This window comes from Alosa pseudoharengus, unplaced genomic scaffold, assembly GCF_046254945.1.
Source record: "Alosa pseudoharengus isolate Yale_2024_CS ecotype anadromous, Long Island Sound unplaced genomic scaffold, YU_APseudo_1.1 YU_APseudo_1.1_scf_8, whole genome shotgun sequence".
In the NCBI taxonomy this organism is placed as follows: domain Eukaryota; kingdom Metazoa; phylum Chordata; class Actinopteri; order Clupeiformes; family Clupeidae; genus Alosa; species Alosa pseudoharengus.
This window is the reverse complement of record NW_027468870.1, coordinates 30,542,719-30,561,933: the sequence shown is the minus strand read 5'-3', so window position 1 is coordinate 30,561,933 and position 19,215 is coordinate 30,542,719. Positions and strand designations below refer to the sequence as shown.

At 44.2% G+C, this 19,215-nt stretch overlaps 1 protein-coding gene across 1 annotated transcript in view; it reads right to left on the bottom strand.

The window, feature by feature from the left end:
• Positions 1–19,215, bottom strand: part of pcdh1a (protocadherin 1a) — a 110,268-nt gene that overhangs the window by 54,400 nt on the left and 36,653 nt on the right. Inside the window, exons 2-3 of the mRNA XM_076274967.1 lie at positions 4,400–5,221; positions 698–2,881 (exon numbers count right to left, since the gene is read on the bottom strand). Coding sequence (XP_076131082.1) covers positions 698–2,881; positions 4,400–5,221 — 3,006 coding nt within the window. The remainder of the gene's footprint in view (positions 1–697; positions 2,882–4,399; positions 5,222–19,215) is intronic.

Sequence of the window (19,215 nt, the reverse complement as noted above, 5' to 3'; positions counted from 1 at the left end):
GGGGATGGCCAGAGGTCAGATAAAAGATTTTGCGCGAGTAACTTTGGCAAGAGCCACCCCTCCCCATGCTCCAGGCAGATTAATGAAGCCACAGGGACAATGTGAGAACTGGCAGATATGCACATTTTCCTCTCTACTTAACCTCTGCAGGCCAGCTGACCAGACCAAATAAGCTAAGATAAAAGGGGGGCTTATCTAGGAATGTCGAAGAAAAAAATTAATAATGGTCATAAAGGACACAAACAAATGCCTAACAAGCTGCAAATTGTATGCGGCGAGACAAAATTGTCTACAGAGTACCCAGACTACAAGCATAGCTCCCAAATAACAAACATACTGCTTCTACTGTCTATATATAAATGTGTGCTTTGGATCTCCATGACACTTGTATTCCGCAAAAAAACCCCACAAAGGTGCAATGTAATCACACATGCCTGAACCTCAACCCAACAATAATTATTCTGTAAAGCCTCACAGAAAATCAACTTAATATGCATATCACACACTCGTCACAAAAAACAGACCTCTTCTTGTTTAAGAGAATTCTTTTTCTAAGACGCTTACCAAGTCTAGAATCCTCAGTGACCCACATGGGCAACCTAGCCAACAAAACTACAACAATTTTAACTAAGAAGAAATCACCTTTCATCAAGATAGTGCTGCATCACTGTAAAAAAACAAAAACAAAATTGCTCACCGTTTTGGCGCTGTACTTGGCTTGGTTGGCCTTGTAGCTGTAATCCGAGTACTGATCCGAACCAGTGGAGTTGTCATCTCCGCCCGTTCCCACAAAGGTGTTGGTGGCTGGGAGCTCCTGCACAGCTTGGTGCTTCTGGGAGGCTGATGGCGATTGAGCCTGGAGCTGAATGGAGGGAAGTGGCGAGTTGGAGCGGTAATGACGACCCAGGTCGGGGCTGCCAGGGGGGTATGTCAGAGGGAGGTGTATCCTGGGGCTATCGCTGACACCGTCCAGGTTGAACTTGAGGCTTTTCTGGAGACTGACCTCTTCCTCTTCCCCGAGGGGCTTGGGGGACTTTGGCGGCTTCCCTTTCCGCCCCTTCTTGCCTTTGCTGCTCTTGGGTCCCTGCTTGGGAGTGTAGAGGTCCTTGGTCTCCTTTTTGCCGGGCTGGTAGCCACTCTTGGTCTCCCTCTGAATGCGGTGACGGATGAACACCACCACCACTATCACTAGGATGACTCCGGCCACACCAGCCAGACTCCCATAAAGGATATTACTTCTATGAGCGGGGTCAAAGTCAGGGTCACCGGCAATGTCCATGTCTAGCGGGGTGTAGAGGCTGTGTCCGACAAGCGCCTCCACCAGGCTGACGTTTGCAATGGTTTCATTGACGTAGATGTGCACGAGGGCAGTGGTGTGACGAGTCGGTTTTCCCCGGTCACTCACTCGGACCACGAGGCGGTGCAGGCCGCTGTGTTTACGGGTCAGTTCCTTGGCCAGCGTAATCTCACCGTCGGATGGGGATATGCGGAAGAGTTCGTGAGGGTTGCCCCCAGTGATGCTGTACACGAGCTCTGCGTTGGGTCCAGTGTCCATATCCTCAGCCTCGACGACCTCCACGCGACTGTCTGGGGCGGCTAATGGGGACAGGCGCCTGAAGGACGAGTTTGAGGGCTTGATGACGATCGGTGCGTTGTCATTCTCATCTAGGACGTTGATCACCACGCCCACGTAGGATGACCTAGGAGGATCGCCGCCATCTACAGCTTTTAGACGAAATGTGTAGCTGCTCTCTTTCTCTCGATCAAAAGAAATGCTGGACAATATGGTTCCTGTGCCATTTTGAACGATAAACTTCCCAACGTCTGGCTCAACTGAGAGGTGCACTTGAGCGTTTTCACCTTTGTCCATGTCCATAACGGTCACCATGCCAACTGGACTAAGAGGAGGCATGTTCTCCAGTACTGAGAAGGTGTACCGATTCAACATGAACTTGGGCTCATTGTCATTGCGATCGAGTACCTTAACCACGACCGTGGCTGTGCCGCTGTGACTGGGCACGCCTTTGTCGGCTGCGACAACCTGAAACTCGTACTTCTCCCTGTGCTCTCTGTCCAGAGGACTGCGCGCTCGCACTGTACCTGTGATGGCATCAATTTCGAAGAGACCGCTTATAGAGGGCTCAGCAACTATTCTGTAAGTGAGCTCTGCGTTGGTGCCGCTGTCAGCATCTTTGGCGACCACATCTAGAATCTTCTCTCCAGGCTGGTTTTCCTCTTTAAAGTCAACTTCGAAGAGTGAGGGCGAAAAGATGGGGGAGTTGTCATTGATATCTGTCACTTGCACCTTCAGCGAGTTTGTGCTGGACAGTGCAGGGTTACCTGAGTCCACAGCGACAATCTGGACCCTATATTCTCGAATGTCCTCGTAGTCAAGCGGGGTCGTGGTCTGCAGGAAATACTTTTTTTTGTGCTCGGCGGCAGAGTCACTTGCTAAGCGCAGCTGGAATGGGACATCCCCTGCAACCACACAGGTCACTACTGCATTCTCCTCTTCATCCTGATCTGAGACTTGGACTAAGGCAACTGCTGTCCCCACTGGCATGTCCTCGGATATATTTGCGACTCCTTCACTGTGAGTGACCAGGCCAATTCCACGGATCTCCACAGCAGGGGCGTTGTCGTTCTGGTCTGTCACTTCGATCTCAACAAAAGTTTTGGACGACTTGGGTGTTGGTCCTTTATCCCGTGCAACCACATAAAACTTTAAACTGTTGATCTCTTCACGATCCAGTGCCCCTTTCACAGAGATAATACCAGTGGAACGGTCGATCCTCAAGAGTTTGGGGACAGGGTCAGTAGCCTGGTGAAGAGTGTACTCAATCTCCCCATTAGGGCCAAGGTCAGAGTCATTAGCTTTGACCTGTAATCAGAAAGAGATTTAGGTTTAGGTTTAGATAGGCATACTGTACAATATGGCAAGGTCAGGGCTGGTTTTTACAAGTGGCAACCAGATTTGGTTGGCTTTGGCAACCAAAACCTCATTCTAATTGCCAACCTGGCAACCACTTTTAACCACTTTTAAAAGTTCACGTTGAGCCCTGGCAAGAGTGCTTTATATTCACAATAATATCCATGCATAAACATTCCATAACAGATTGTATATAGAAGGTGCATTCTTCTGCATGAGTACAAGTGTACATATTCATATCAATAATATTTACAGTAAAATGCATAGCCAAAACAAATGATCTGCATTTGAATATAATACATTCTGAACACTGAAAGAAATGAGTGAACACTGAGTGAGTAAAACTATTTCCAATTATTCAAATCATGAACTGTCAAGCAAGTGGTCAAACAGTCCAGCATTTCACCAACGGCATTAAAAGTGCAGTTTGTGCTCTGTTGGAAATGTGCGCCTCAGCAAAAATATCAAGTGCTATTGCTGTAGGAAGGATCAATACAGGGTGATGTGATTATACATTTAAGAGACTATCCTTGTTTTCCATGCTTCTGTTTACTATGAACCTTTGTTTTTTGTTCAGTATGTCATTTTGTTACAGGTGTTTCCTGCAGTATCTGGTTGTCTCTTTAGTTATGGTCATGCCTGGTAATATGTTTTTGTTCACAGTATGACTCATCATTTTCATGATCCTTTCATGATTATGTCTCTCTCTCTATATATATATATATTATACAGATCAAGAGTTAGATACAAAGGTAAAACTGGAATGCTGTTCCCTAGGGTAGGGGAAACATCAGTAATCATGAGAAGCACCATTATCTGGGGGGCTATCTAACAGCAACAGACATGCAAAACAAAGGCACATGAATGACAAATGACTGTCATTTTTGCTTTTGCCCAAAATTTAGCGGTTCAAAAAAACCTCTCTGTAGGAAATACTCTGAAAAGTAAACGCCTCAGGGGAAGCACCTAAAGGCTGAAGGAAGACAATAATTCCTCAGTGATTTAAATAAATGAGTCATTTTGCTGTAATCATCAGTGATTCATGCTACACTGTATTGAGGAGTGTCCCTTGGTGAATCTGAATGATCTCCATAAGAGAGCCTTGGTGATCAAACTGTGCTTGACTAGTCTCTCTGTAAATGAAAAACAGGCATATCCCCCAGGGACCCCTGCAGTCCCACTATAAACCACTCAGCATTCAGTTTATAAGAAAACCACTTAAAGAAGCTGAAGGCTCACTGCAGATGGGGACTGAGTTTGCCGAAGAGGTCAAGAACACAAAGAGCTTCCATTTGTTCATCACATGACAACAAAGTTACCGAAAGAACCCCAGGCTGACCCAAACACTGCATTGCACAAACAATGCATTCCACACCAGTCATTTTTCACTAAATTGCAGTAGACATTACATGCTGTATTCTTAGTAACAGAACCAGAGAAAGAGGAAGAAGAAAGAAGAGCTTAATTTACCTGAAGCACTGAGTGTCCAATGGGACTGTTTTCGGCAACTTTAGCCTCGTAGAGTGATTTCTCAAATCTGGGTGCATTGTCATTCGCATCGGTGACAACTACCCTCAGCAAGGCACTGCTCTGGCGTTGAGGGGATCCCCCGTCCAGCACTTTGATGCTGAGGTCGTATGAGTCCTTCTGCTCGCGGTCAAGGCTTCCCAACACGATGAGTTGGGGCAACTTCTCGCCACGATCCTCGGCCACCTGCAAGCTGAAGAGCGACGAAGACTCTGACTCGGCGGACAGCTTGTAGTCCGACACCCCATTCTTCTCCGTGTCTCGGTCAGTGGCCAGCGGGATGGGGAAGAGTGCCCCGCTCTGAGTGTTTTCCGGGATGGACAGGGTGAGGACGGGCGAGGGGAACTGGGGTGTGTTGTCGTTAATGTCCAGCACCTCGATCCGACCCTCGATCAGCCGGGGGCTCTGGTTCTGGATCAGGTCAGTGACGGACACTTCGAACTCCAGGAAGCAAGCCTTGCCCTTGTTCCGGCAGTTCTTCAGGTCCTCGCGGTCGATGGGGATCTCGGTGGTGAAGATGTCCCCTGTCTTGCCATCGACCCGTAGGTAGGGAGAGCCAACCTCCAGCTTGTACAGGTGCCCGCTGTCTGGCAGGCCTTGGTCCGACGCCAGGCTTCCAATTAATGTGCTGGGAGGTTGCTCCTCAGGAACCCTGTACAAGACTCCTCCCACTAGTGCCATGCCGCGGGGGTCGAGCAGAAGGACCCACAGTAGGAGCGCTCTCAGAGGAAACTCCATGGAGGCCTTGTACAGCCACACCCTAGCCTGTGACACATACAGAAAGAGGGCCAAACACACACGTAAAGAGAGAGAAAGAGAGAGGTTAGCTCCTTATACTATCAGAATACTTCAAAATACTACTACAAAAAACTTCATCTCAACAATTCCTTATCCCCTTAAAAAATACTTTAACTGTGTGTGTATGTGCTTAACAACAAAACAAAACATTGCTCAAATGTATCATTCAGCTAATGCAACAAAAATAACTTATTTATCAAAGATCTCTCCAATTAGTTTCTTTGCTATCCAGGAATTTTAATGCTCACAATCTTCATAACAGATACTGTGCATTCTGTCTACACTCCCAGTTCCAACCCAAACACACGCATACACAAACAGAAACACACACACACACACACACACACACACACACACCCAAACACACACACACACACACACACACACACAGACAGACCCACACGCAGACACACTCAGGCATACCAAGGGTCTTAGGGTGCTGGAGTGTTCCTGGCCTCCTAGACAATTCTCTGTCTAGTCATTAAACTAAAGGCTTTCATTCTCAATATCATGCATTATTCATAATTTAATTTTCCAACACCAGACATTTCTATCAGCAGGATGAAAAGCATTTAGGGTATTAAGATGAAAATGCATAAGGACATAAAAAACACACTATATTCAAACTTCTCAACATCTCAACACTGCATTTATGTTTGAATAGTAAACGCATGCTCGTTAATCTTCCTAGTTAAGGGACATTTTCAGATAATTTATTTGACGTTTCACACTCCGAATTGGTGCTAATATGTCCCCAAGTTAAATCATGCTTGTTAACACTACACCAATACTGCTAATTATCACCCTTTTGCCTGACTGTACAAGCTAAGCTGCTTTTGGAAATTAATGACCAAACACAGCTAATAAGACTAATTAATTCTGTTTTCTTTCAGTGGGAATGTATAAGCCCGACTCTATACAATATATCAGCACGGAGCGCCATTTTTACAACCACAAATAGACTAACCTGCATTCACATATTCACTGCTTACTGATCTAATGCATAATATGGCATATTGCTCACGCAAAGAAAATGACCAATCACAGTGGTTGCATGGGTTTACAATAGGCTACAGCGGTCCACTGTATGTAGTTTGAGAAGATACAGCAACAGGATGGCTGTACAATCGTACGTCATCTGGAGAATGGCACAGAGCTCCCACTGTGACGACCCAATCACCAAGCTCTGCTTCCTTACTCAGGGTGGGGGCGTGGGGTTGTTATGTAGCAGCAAGGGGGCCTGGGCTGTTATCTCTCCGAGCACAGATTTACTTTAGGGGTTGATGAGATCTCCATCCCCTGCTCTGCCGTTACGGGCTAATTTACACACTGTAAGGCTCATGTTTGATTTCTAACCTGCTAGGCCTTCTCATTAATCACTAGCCTCTATTTTAGCTTCAGCTTTGATCCATATTCCCAAAGCATGCGAGAATTCACTTCTCCTCTCTTGCTCTCTCTCTCTTTTCCCTCCCCCACCACCAAGCTGCAAATGATTTCGGGTTTTAATTATTTTCTGAGTGTGAAGACTCCTTCGTAGGACTTGAAAGGGAGCGTAGACAGTTTATTGGGTTGAACTCTCACGTCCCAGGGCTTTCGACAAATGCTCTTGTTGATGACCCTTGTATACACATGTTTATACAAAACACCAGTGCCGGAGCGCGTGTGGTAGCCCTGCTTTGTACCCCACAAATCAATACCACTCCGCACATGCCTGCCATGTGACATCGCTGAAAAGGAAAACAAACAAGTGCCACACAAAATAGCAAAACTGGGGCAAGCACAGAAATGCAATCAAAAATCCAATTCCTCTAGATGTGTTAAGATTCCAAGAGTAGGTTATCGACACACTAATTGCTACGGTATTGATGTGACCCTTTTTGCGTTTACAGAGGTAGCCTACTGTCGATTTGATGGGAATGATGGCATGAGAAAAAAAAAAACAAGAAGCATGTTGCTACTGCATTTAACATGGACAACATGGAGGGATAACATCATACATCTGAACAGAGAGCTGAGTAATGAGTGAAGCCAAAAACGAGAGGAAACAAAATGTGGTTGAATGTTTCCTGACTCACCATTTTTCTGTGTGTGTGTGTGTGTGTGTACCCTCTGAATCAATACAACCACTGTGCTACCTTTTCCTTGAATGCTAAACAAAAAAACAATCCTGTATGATTTCTATGAAACTCATTCCAAGTGTAGTGTGTGGGCTTTGCAGTGGGTGAGTGAAGATGAGATGGAAAGCAGAAAACCTTGGGCCTATCTAATCGCACCCTCCCCTTTCCTTCTGCTCCTGGCTACCAACCAAAGTCAGTCCATCACAAAGACATTTTAAAATGGCAGCATTTCCTGTGATAATTACTGTCCATTCCAAAGAACAGCTGAAAAAGACTAGTCCAACCTTCTGCATACACCAGGCCAACACGACCTCCTACTGGGGTCAAAGAGTTTCCTTCTGTGTTTCACGTTACATCTTTCATCCATTATCCAGCTGTATCTCAAACAGTACTGATTACAGCCACCAAAATATTTCAGTCCTCATTTAATGAGGTATTCTGTCACACCAAGCATGTTTGCTACTTGGCCTATCAACCTTTCCTATCACACCATCTCATTCAATTGAAACACCACTGCAAGGTAGTCTATAAACTTCATTGTAGAGCTGCACTCTAAATTGCCTGCCCAAAACCCTGACAAGTACACAACAATGTCCTCTAGATAAGAGATGCTCCAAACTCCAAACTGTTGGGTTTACGCACCCTATCTGTTTCAGATAAGAGTCAATGGACACTCACTACACAAATGAAGTGTTGGTGATTATGCACTCCACATAATATTTCCAAAAGACACAGACAAACAGAAACCATGTATTTAGCTATGACTTAGAAATATCATGGACAGTGAATTCTATGACCAGGAATCTAAATGCCATGGACAGACATAACCAAACACATGCAAAACATGCATGGAAAACAAATCAGACCACAACAATGCCATTCTGTCCCTTCCATTTCTGTCTATTTGCCTTTTCATTTGCATTCAACATGAAAAACAGTCTACTCAAGCAATCTAGCATAACAAAACCTCCAACATAACGCCAGTGGAGAGTAAGAGTGCATATCCACACTTTCTCAATGATTATGAATTATAATTTACCGGTCATTAACAAATACTTCACTTTAGTATTAAATGACGTGCATTAATTTAGCAATCACCTGGACCATTTACTCATGCCCTCATATTTTTTTTTATAACAAACAACACAGATTAAACCAATGGATCGTTTAAGGGAAGTCAGCAGGCCAATCATCTCACATTCGGCAGGTAGAAGAATTCATGATGTCATCCCACTATGATGGGAATAGCTAATATGGAATGAGAGAGGGGAATTTCCCAGTAAAGTGCAATATGTCAGATAACAATATGATTACAATCTGGAACAGGTTGATCTGTGAATCCTATTCCATCCCAGATACATTATCTCTCTTTTAACACTGTTAGAATATGTCTGCTCTCGCTTCAGATGATAGGCTATTTACAGCAGAGAGGCCTTGCATTCTCCACAGGCTTACCTGGGCTCCAGAGCACAGCAGGCTCTCTGGAGCCTCCCAATGTGTTTAACCATTTGCATTCTGAACTATTGTTCCAAACATTCATTTGAATATGCGGACTTGGCAAATTGAAGATTTCCTTCTTAAATGAAGAACTGACTAACTTGAATCAACTGTTTACATCATAAAATGCCCTTGACATTTTCAGAGAGTAATTGAAAGACTATGGGCTATGTGATACTTTATATTGCAATGCCTACAGTATGTACAATATAACATACCAACTACCAATTTGCACATAAATGTACTCTAAGTCAAATCAACAACAACATCATATAACTAGCATTAGCATGAGCACACACCATCGATGTGCAAATGGCAAGTATGCCAATTAACAGCAAAATATCAAAAGTTGGTGGGTCAGGACATTAGTAAAGCCAACGCATGGATGGGAAGCATCCTTGAAAACTGCTTGGTAACAACCACACTTATGGGCTTGGGGGATTTTTTTTTTCACCTTAAAAATCAATCCTTATATCACTATTCTTCTTGATCTGTTCAGTCAGTCAAAGCAAACAAGGAAGTGTGCAATCAAAGCCAAAGCCAATACTCTCTCTCACACATTATGGGTTTCATTGCTAAATAACAAACAGCAAACTCGATTATTAGCAAGTCATGAAGCATTAAAGCTTTCAAATCTTATGCCAAATCTAACTGTATCACTAAACGCCCGTCCTGATTTATACAACACAACTTCAGATAAATATGCTGCCTTAAACGCGAGTCAGAACACTGAGGAAATAAACCTCATAATGTGCAACTGGCTTATTCTAACTGTGCAACACTGGTGCATCAATTCAATTGGGGACATTTGACGAAGGAGATGCAGCTGGGGCATGCCACAGGCTGAATTCACATGAGTTTCTCCAAACACACACACACACAGACACACACAACACGCACACACACACACACACACGCACGCACACACACACACGCACGCACACACGCACACACCACGACTAGCAACAAGCAACGGCACCTAATATCCAGGCTACATGCACATTTAGAATAAGGCATCATTATAAATGGATAATCTGAATCGCACTATAACGAATTGATAAAATCCGTTGTGGTTACTTTGTGCGACGAGTGGAATATTGCGTTCGGTGAGCCTTTTAAGCAAGACTAAAACATTCCGTACATCACCTGATGGCGTAAGCGACTCGCCTGATAAAGTATCAAAACGTTCAATTACTTACTGGTTTAGCAGTCTTGGTCATCCGTTAAGAAATGCAAGACTGCAGTGTGAAGATATTCGGAGGCGCAAACTCATCGCTTCAAACTATTAAACTAATACCCTGCATTATCGCTTCACATATTAGCCTACCAAAACGTCTCAGAGACAGGAAATACTCGACCAATTCGTCTACAAAATCGAAGCTTCTTGCGGTACCGAAATCACAGTTTGACTGGCCTAATAATTCCAAATATCTATCTAATCAAATTTGAAAATCTTCTGCGTATTAATGTGATGGAGCGTTTAGTAGGATATATCAGTTCCCTGGCAATGTGATAGACAAGTTCAAAGTGGACCGTGAAATATTACGCTCAGCCATGAATGCGATGCAAGATTAAGCAACTCTAGGGCTTATTCTAGGTAACGTTGCCACTCCGTTTGATTATTATTTCGAGTCACGTCTATAAAGTTCATACCTTCGGCGAAGACTTTTTGTCAGACGCCAGTTCCCGGCGTTGAAAAGCGAGACCAGTGTTCTCTTTCATGGATAGAAAAATAACGTGTCCTCCGATGATACCCACGGCAGGTGCGTCAACCCTTAAACCCCTGCCTCAAAGAATCCAGACGTCAAGAAAGCACAAAACCTCACGACGGGGAGAAAATCCAAGTAGCAGCAATATTATCTTTCCTCTCCATTTCTAGGACCGGGTGCCAATTTGATTTCACAGTCATCCATCATATATGCTTCTGGGGAAATGATAAGTCTCATCAGATGTATCGATAATGTTCCGAATTATTCAGATAAAATAACACAAGAGTTGACGACTGAAGCCGAACACCGCCGCTTCTCTCTGTTTAGAAATACCTCAGATCATTCTCTAACAATCTTTTTTCAGTGTTTTGTCCAAGTTGTCCACTCGTTGCGTGACAGCAAGCCACCAAAACAGGAAAATATCGTTTGTTTTGCCACTGTCTACTGTACACTTGGGGGTTCCCTTCCGTTTTCCCCACTCACATGAGCGTAGTTTCGCACCGAGATCTTCGCCGCACCGGCGTTAATCCTGTCTGCATTTTCTGTGCATGAGAGCGAATGGGAAGATATTTCAGCGCTTGCTCCATTCCCTCTCCCGCGCAGGAGCAAAGAAACACGAGGAGGTGGGGCTCCACTGAAGTCCTCAGCCTCAGCAACTTCTTCCCATCACTTTCGCCACAGGCTGTTTACTGGAGTATGCACATCGGTTAAGAAAATCATACGGATGTATGAAGTCTGCCCGCAGTTCCACCACATCCCCACTATGTTTTTTCTCTCTCTATTGTTTAGACTGTATTTCATAACATTTATCTGCTGGAGCCAATATCGCAGGTGTCGTAGCCTGTTGCAACATTCCTTGTGCGTCGGTTTGGGGTCAAAGACATTTAACTTCATATGTGACGGCTAGTGAAATAACCCACAATGCAGTTATCAACCGATAAAACACTTATCACCGTCCTGTGCTTTGACAGTCTCAGTAGCATGACTGATAATCACACGCCATGGAATAGCTAAGGCTGATGAGTATTGATCGATGTGAAATTGCACTGCGTCCAGGCTCTACTGCTGCCTATTCAACAGATAACGAGACAGAGGCGCTTTTCTTTTGGCGCCACCCACGGGCGTATGAGCGAACAGTTGGCACGTCGTATTAGCACGGCAGGGGGCTGCTCGAAGGTTATCAATTGAAGTAGCCCTGTCGTTTCCAAATTGACGTGCATAACGCAAGATGCTGCAGACTATGAGCAGATAGTAATTTGGTATCGTTTGTCTAAGGATTCGGGTCATAAACATTGTCATAATGAAAATGATCTCACCGACCAGTTTATGGCAGAACAGATGGATAATCTCTTATAACGTGGCTCACGCAGCACTGGTAGCCAGTCTGTCCTTGTGTAATGGTGAGTTGTATCCTCGCCACTTTCTAACAACCTATCCTCCACCTGCTGACCTGACAAATAAAAAAATAAATAACATCAAAACAAGATCGCTGTTGTCGAGTGCTGGGGCACCTTTGCAGGCCTCCGTCTCTACTCTAGCAATGGTTGGCTGGAGTGTGGTGCACTAAGCTTGCGCGGTAGTCACGCAGAGGCGGCTGGTCAGTGAAAGGGGCACTCAGCAGGCAGTTTGTCCTCTACAAAGAGCTCCACAAACATTTAGGCTTAGTGAACGGACACCCTCAGTTAAATTAAAACCAACATGCTGTGGGCACGGCTGTGTGTGTGAGCCTTCGCCTCTAGAATGAAAAAGCCTAGGATGGAAACAACCGTAAGACCTCCCTCTCTCTCTGTAGAGACAGAAAGCGGTGGTACTGTATATCGAGAAAAAAGTGTTGTTAAAAATGAAGAGGACCCACGTGTGTGTGACTTGTTGGCATGGTAGTTGTGAGATGCAGTCGTGCCTGTTGTCACACTTTGCTGAACTATGGGAAGCAGCTGCACCTCTGACAAACACAAACACACACCTCAGATGGTGCACCTACCGGTGTTATCACACATCATACTCAAGGGAAGTAAGTTGCGCATGTGATGCAGCCTGGGTGGAATCAAGCAGTTGCTGTTTACTTCAACACAGAAACATATTTATTTGATAGACAATGTGCTTATTTAAGCTTAAGACTGCGGACAACTTATAAGACTGTGTATTCAAATTCACTTAAGACTGTGTATACACATTCACATCACAGCTGTTACACAAGCATTTCAATATTCCTCGCACCATCACAGGTATAGTAAGTCATGTCTTTGTGAGCACTCCGGAACGAGCCATTCATGCAGCGTTTACCAGTCCACCCACATCTCTGCAGCCCCCACACTGATACTAGCCATGATATGCGCTGAGCGTTAGCTGTGGCTCGGGAGCCATCATCCAAGCATACCGCTCCGCCGCCCAGACACCCCAGAACATCTGTCTCTGGAGGAGACAAGATTTTTTCCCCTCGTTTTTCCTGAGCACGGCTCTGAAAAGGCAGGGCTTCTATCAAAAGGGTTCCAGTTTTGTGATCCTCACTCCTCCACTGCTCTCTCATTAGCCGCAAACAAACAGCTGTCGGGTTGCCTCTCCTGGGCCCTCATTAAGAGATGCCACTCACCCGCCGTCCAGGGCTGGCAGCCAATCTTGTGAGCTGGTGGGGCCCTGGCAGCTCCCGCCCACATGCAACAGTAAGGTCAGAGGTGGGGAATCTGTAAAACGCCACCGCTCTACAAACGTCTGTGAATCTCAGAAAGTCTTTTTCTTTCTCACACAGTGTCTGTAGTCTGTGGTGAGAACTGTATTTCTCAGCAATTGGCTAGAGATGCACAATGGGTTGGATGCAAGCTTCTTTGTGGTTGCCAGGGCCTTGGCCTTGGTTTGGGTTCTAATAGCTCTTCTCCCTGCCTCCTGGGGCATTCCTTAATACGAGGTCAGGTTCATGGGATTGACTTTATACCATGATAGCATCTCATGGTAAATTACCTTGTTTAATGAAAGGTGAGATTCACTGTGAAATCATGGTGCTTTTGTGCCTTGATTGCACGGCCCAAGTGCTTTACTCTCAGCACAATCTGTGATAATGACAGGCAACCCCATTGTCAATCAGCTGTAATCAAAAATATTCATTGGGGGATGGGGCCCCCATCGCGTCTTCCCTGAGCCCGGAGCAGGGATGTTGCGAAGTCACTACGGTGAATCTCGTGCATCGCAAACAAATCGGTTTGATTTTTCTGTTGTTTGCCGCAGAAGGTGGGTCTGACATTTAAGCATATCACGAAGAGAAAAACAAGATGGAAGTTGTCTCCATGTGGCCTTGGGATGGAAGCCTCCATTGTCTAGCATAACAAGCCCTCATAATGATGAGGATGAGAGTTCAGTGGGAAGAGTTATTTTTGTACTGAAATGCCGCTTTCAAAGGCTGCCGTCGTCAGGAGCAGCAAGAGTTTCATTTAGATGGCTCATAATTGATTGTAGTGTTGCTAAAGAACAAATACACATGCTTTTTTTTCATCAAGTAACAGCTCGTTTTCAACTTTATTTTTGAGCCCATTAGTGGTAAAATTCTGGAAGGTCGATCAATAGAGCACAAAAGGCTTTATGTAATGTCCATGATTTATGAATCTTTGATATTTCCTTTGGATGAATATCTGAATTTAACAACAGTGTTTTGCTATCACTGGAATTCAGGGCAGATGCTGCTATTCTTAAGCATTGGGGTCAGTCAAGTCTGAGCTGACCCCATTGCTCTGAACCTCATCAAAACTACAATGAGGGACATTCGGAGGTCCGCAGTGAACTGAGAGATGAAGTGGAGAGAGAATCGGCATAAAAGAGAGATGGGAGGGAAGCTGATATGAAGAGAGAGAGAGAGAGAGAGAGAGAGAGAGAGAGAGAGAGAGAGAGAGAGAGAGAGAGAGAGAGAGAGAGAGAGAGAAAGAACAGATGTGAGGGATATGGCTGCAGCAAATGGAAAAAGAGAGACAACGTGCTGCAAAGGAGACCCAAGCCAAGCAGACATCAGTACGCACCGTCCAGACAATTTGATCCCGGGATTAACACGTTGGAGAGTTGAAATAGGATGAAGCACATGGACACCAGCGGGTCTGATTTCCCCCTGAGCTCTCCTCTTGGGTTGATCTGCATATGAGAGAGGAAGTGTGGCTCAAAAGAAGATGGGGACACATAGAGCATATGTAGGAGATAAGCTCTGCTTGAGGGCTCCACAAAGCTCTTCAATGACTTCAGTGATGATTATTTGCCCAATGTGACGCCCTGCCTCCAGCAATTTGACTACGTATTGTCCAGAGCCATGGGCCGAACACAAATGCAAGCCCATTGCTCAGCTAGGAGTGGCTGTCCAGGAAGGGCGGAGAGAGAAGGCAGTGCGTAATTTCTCAATCTCATCCGCTTTTTTTAATTGGTATTTCATAATTCCATGGTATTCTGCAACTTTTACATCTAGTAAGCGATGGCTCAAGAGAGGATTGTTGTGCAAATCAAGTCAGTGTTCTCTGTAATCAGGTTTCACTTCACTTATCTGAGATCATCTCACCTCCTTTGCACTCCCTTTCTCTGTCAGATATTTAACCATTTAGCATACCATTTCCCAGTTTGCAATAAGTGATTATTTGGCACAGCAATGAGTGATGACCAACTACTGTAGCCTAACAATGTATGCCTTGATACTGGGGGAGACATTTTGTTTTTTGTTTGTCCTAAAGAGGCATCCCATGGCTATTTGGAGTGTAAGGTTAAATGCTGAGCACTGTTCAAAGAAAACCACATTTGAGCAGGGGAAACATAGTAGAACACAGAGACAAGCCTTTGGTCACTAAACATGATTTCAGATCAATACCATTTACCAGTTAAATATCGATTGAATTCCTCAAAGGCTTATATACCTCGTATAGTGTCTACTACCTATGCTATCATTTTTAAAGCATCACGATGGAAGAATTTATATTTATCCTCCTTGGTGTCAATATTCAACGCCAATTAGTTCTAAGATGATACCCAGTTAATCAAAAACTGACTAAATGGGTCATGATTCTACCCGATCAACAATGTCACATATTGCAACCAATGAATGCATACAGCCATTGAGTGCAATATGAAGCATTCAAGAATTCTCATGTCGGAGACTTGAAGGCTCTGTCAAGTTTGAGATCCGATATGATGTGGTTAAAAGTTTGCATGGGTTGATAATGTATTTGATGTAGCAGTACAGACATTATACTACACAGCTCTGGCACATCAAGTTAATGGAGACTGTATTGAAAAATATCTTATGGGTATCACACACCCTTAACATTTTTTCACTAAACTTGCAAGACAAGATGTATCCCACATGGGATAAAAGATCTGTAGAACCATACAGTAGGTATCACATTTGTCAATACTGTAATGATATATCGACAACATTTTTCATGCTAAAATTGAGTAACAAGGTAATTACATTGTTGTCGTATGTATATATGTAAATGGGCTTTAAAAGTGATTTCAGTTAAGAAAAATAACATTTCAAATAATCACTTGATTGTATTCTACCAGAAGACAACACAAACAAGATTAGTGTTTAATTGTCATAGGTGACAGATCACATCCAGATGATCCCTGCATTGCTTTTGTTTGGTTAAGATAGTTGTAGCATATTATAACAAGATAATTATAGTACAATGCTAGAGGTGCCATAAGCCCACAGCCAATCTACCCAATCCAAATATATCATCAGCTGCATTTCTCAGTTTCTCATTATCTGATCACATTTGCCAATCATGTTGGTCTGAACAACACAGGATGTTTTTCATGGCAGGGACCAGTGCATGTGTTTTTCTGAAAGCCAGTTCAAATCTTATCAGCCTCTGAGCCGATGATAATTACAGCTTCCATTAAGGGCCCAGGAAAACTAATAAAAAAGGAGCTGGAGAGCTATTGATTACCCTCCATCATACAAGCCATCTCCTTCTTATTTGGAGATGCTTTAGAGGCTCCGCTGCTGAAGAGATTAAATTATCAGGCATCTTGTGTGAAAGGTTCGGTAGATACCGTAGATACCTGATAGATGCCATTAACATTAGCTATGTGTGTGTGTGTGTGTGTGTGTGTGTGTGTGTGTGTGTGTGTGTGTGTGTGTGTGTGTGTGTGTGCGTGTGTTTGATGGAGGCTGTGGGGCAGTGATTGACAGCGTTGAGTTTTTGGTGATTTAGCCAGTACTCTGTTATCAGCAGTTGTCACCCTACTTATCACTATGTTGGTGTCCTCTATATGTGGCTGTTATAGACATACACACACACACACACACACATGCATACACACACTTGCATACACACTCTCATGCAAGCACACACACACACACACACACACACACATACACACACACAGAGACAGACACACACACACACACACACACACACACACACACACACACACACACACACACACATCCTTACACAACCTCAGTCACTCTCTCAAAACTATGTTGTTTTTACATTAATAATGGATAAAGCAGGTTCTTTTTTTCATGGGCACTCTGGAACATCTACCATTATATTTGAAAAGGATCTTCTTTGGTCTGTAAGATGCTATTATTGACTTACCAGCCAGCTCTGTAACCTACGGGGCTTTATGGAAGGTGGGAGGTACATGGGGGAGGATGTGTGTGTGTGTGTGTGTGTGTATGTGTGTGTGTGTGTGTGTGTGTGTGTGTGTGTGTGTGTGTGTGTGTGTGTGTGGTGGGGTTTACTGAGTTAAAGAGGAACAGTGTCTGAAAAGGATGATGGAAAGGCCTGAGAAAGTTCAAGGGGGAAAAAGGAAGGTTGGTGGGCGGCAGGTGTAGTCCCTCTGTGAAATTGTATGTTTGAGAGTGGAGAGAGCGGAGACAGATGTGTGCAGGCTCCCTGTGTCCTGTAATATCTATTAAACAGGTTTTCCCTGGCCGGGGTTATACCTTCAGCAGCAGGCCGGGGTGCCTGGACCATTTGTCTTCTTGAGAAACGCCACGTCAGCCCAGCCAGATGAGGTTTTAAATGACTGTCACTTCCCTCTGTATTTCAAATGGCCCCATGTTATGGCATCCTATAGGCATTTATTTTATTTATGGTTTTTGCTTCTGGCTTTCATTTATGGGGAAGAATATAAACTTGATAAAAACAGGGAGTGGGAAAGATGCAGCCTTGTCACTACTTTTCCTCCTTCCAGGCCTCAGCCATGAGGAGCTATTTTACACAGATAAAGAGCCAGAATATCTGGCAGGGGTAGAGGGAGAGAAGGAGGGAGGAGAGAGAGAGAGGGAGAGACAGAGAGAGAGGGGGGGAGACCGGGCGGAAAAAGAGAAAGCTGCTGCATCTTCACTCCATCAGTGATTAAGTGATTAAAATTGTGTTAAACTTTAATGAGCGCTGAGTTTTCCCCTCCAACAGAGAACAGACAGGCGGAGGGTCTCGGGAGAGTGGGTGGAGCTTTAGAAGGGGGGTAGGAGGGGCTTAAGGAGACGGCAAGACTGTCAAACTGGATATGGGCTGAAAGCAGATGATGTCGACTTATGTATTTCATTTATTTATTTCATTTTATTTTATTTTTCCCTATTTTTTGCTTCCCCCCCAAAGAGAAATAAAGATGGAGAATTCCTGCTTATCGTCTTGCCTGGTTCAGAGACTTGGCTGCTGATCGAACAGCCCAAGATAACCATGACCACTGTCTCCGGTGAAGAAGCACACATCATTAACACACATCACATCTTCCCTTATAGACTTAATGCTCTCTAGTCAGATATATTGAGCTTAGCAGCGACCTGAGGAAACACATGGTTCTGTTACCATGGTCACTGGAGAAATCCAATACACCTTTATTAGAACATTTTTACTTGTAAACATGTCCTTAACAGGAGTAAACAAATACTGACTTTACTGTTCATACCTTCATCATACCTTCAGTTTACACACTGATTGATTGTAATACTGCCCTTATAAAAAGTGTCTTTTGTAGACTTAAAAGACTTATTATGACCGCCGCGCAGCGAAGCGGCGGTCATATAGGTTTAGTCAGATTTTTTTATTTGTTGTTTTTTAGTTTTTCGCATGTCCAAATTTCCGTCAAGGATTCCCAGGACACTGAAAAACCGGGGTAGACGAAACTTGGTGGGCATGTAACCCCACATGGATAGCATGGAACCATCGTTTTTCGTTTTGATCCGTAGCCCCCCTGTTGGACTGGACCCCCCGAAAGGAGGGTAGGGCAGACACAGTTTTCTGTGAATATCTCGAGAACTGTAGGGTTTAGAAGGACCATTTTTTTTGTATGTTGATCTCAAGGGGCCATGTCAACCCATTCCATAACCACTAATTTCATGTATAGCGCCACCTAGTTAAACACAAAAAAGTAAAAATTAGGTGTTGTAATCGCAGGTATCTGTGACCTAACATAGTCAAAACTGCACGAAATTGGATCATTATGACACGAAGTGTAGGATCATTATGACACCCTCTGAATGCATGCCAAGTTTCATGGAATTCCGTTCATGGGGGGCCACACAATAAATTAATTTATGTTACTATACACCAACTGGCCTGTAGGTGGCCGGAGACAGTTTTCTGTGAATATCTCGAGAACCGTAGGGCCTAGGAGGTCCACCTTTTTTTTGTATGTTGGTCTTAAGGGGGCATGTCAA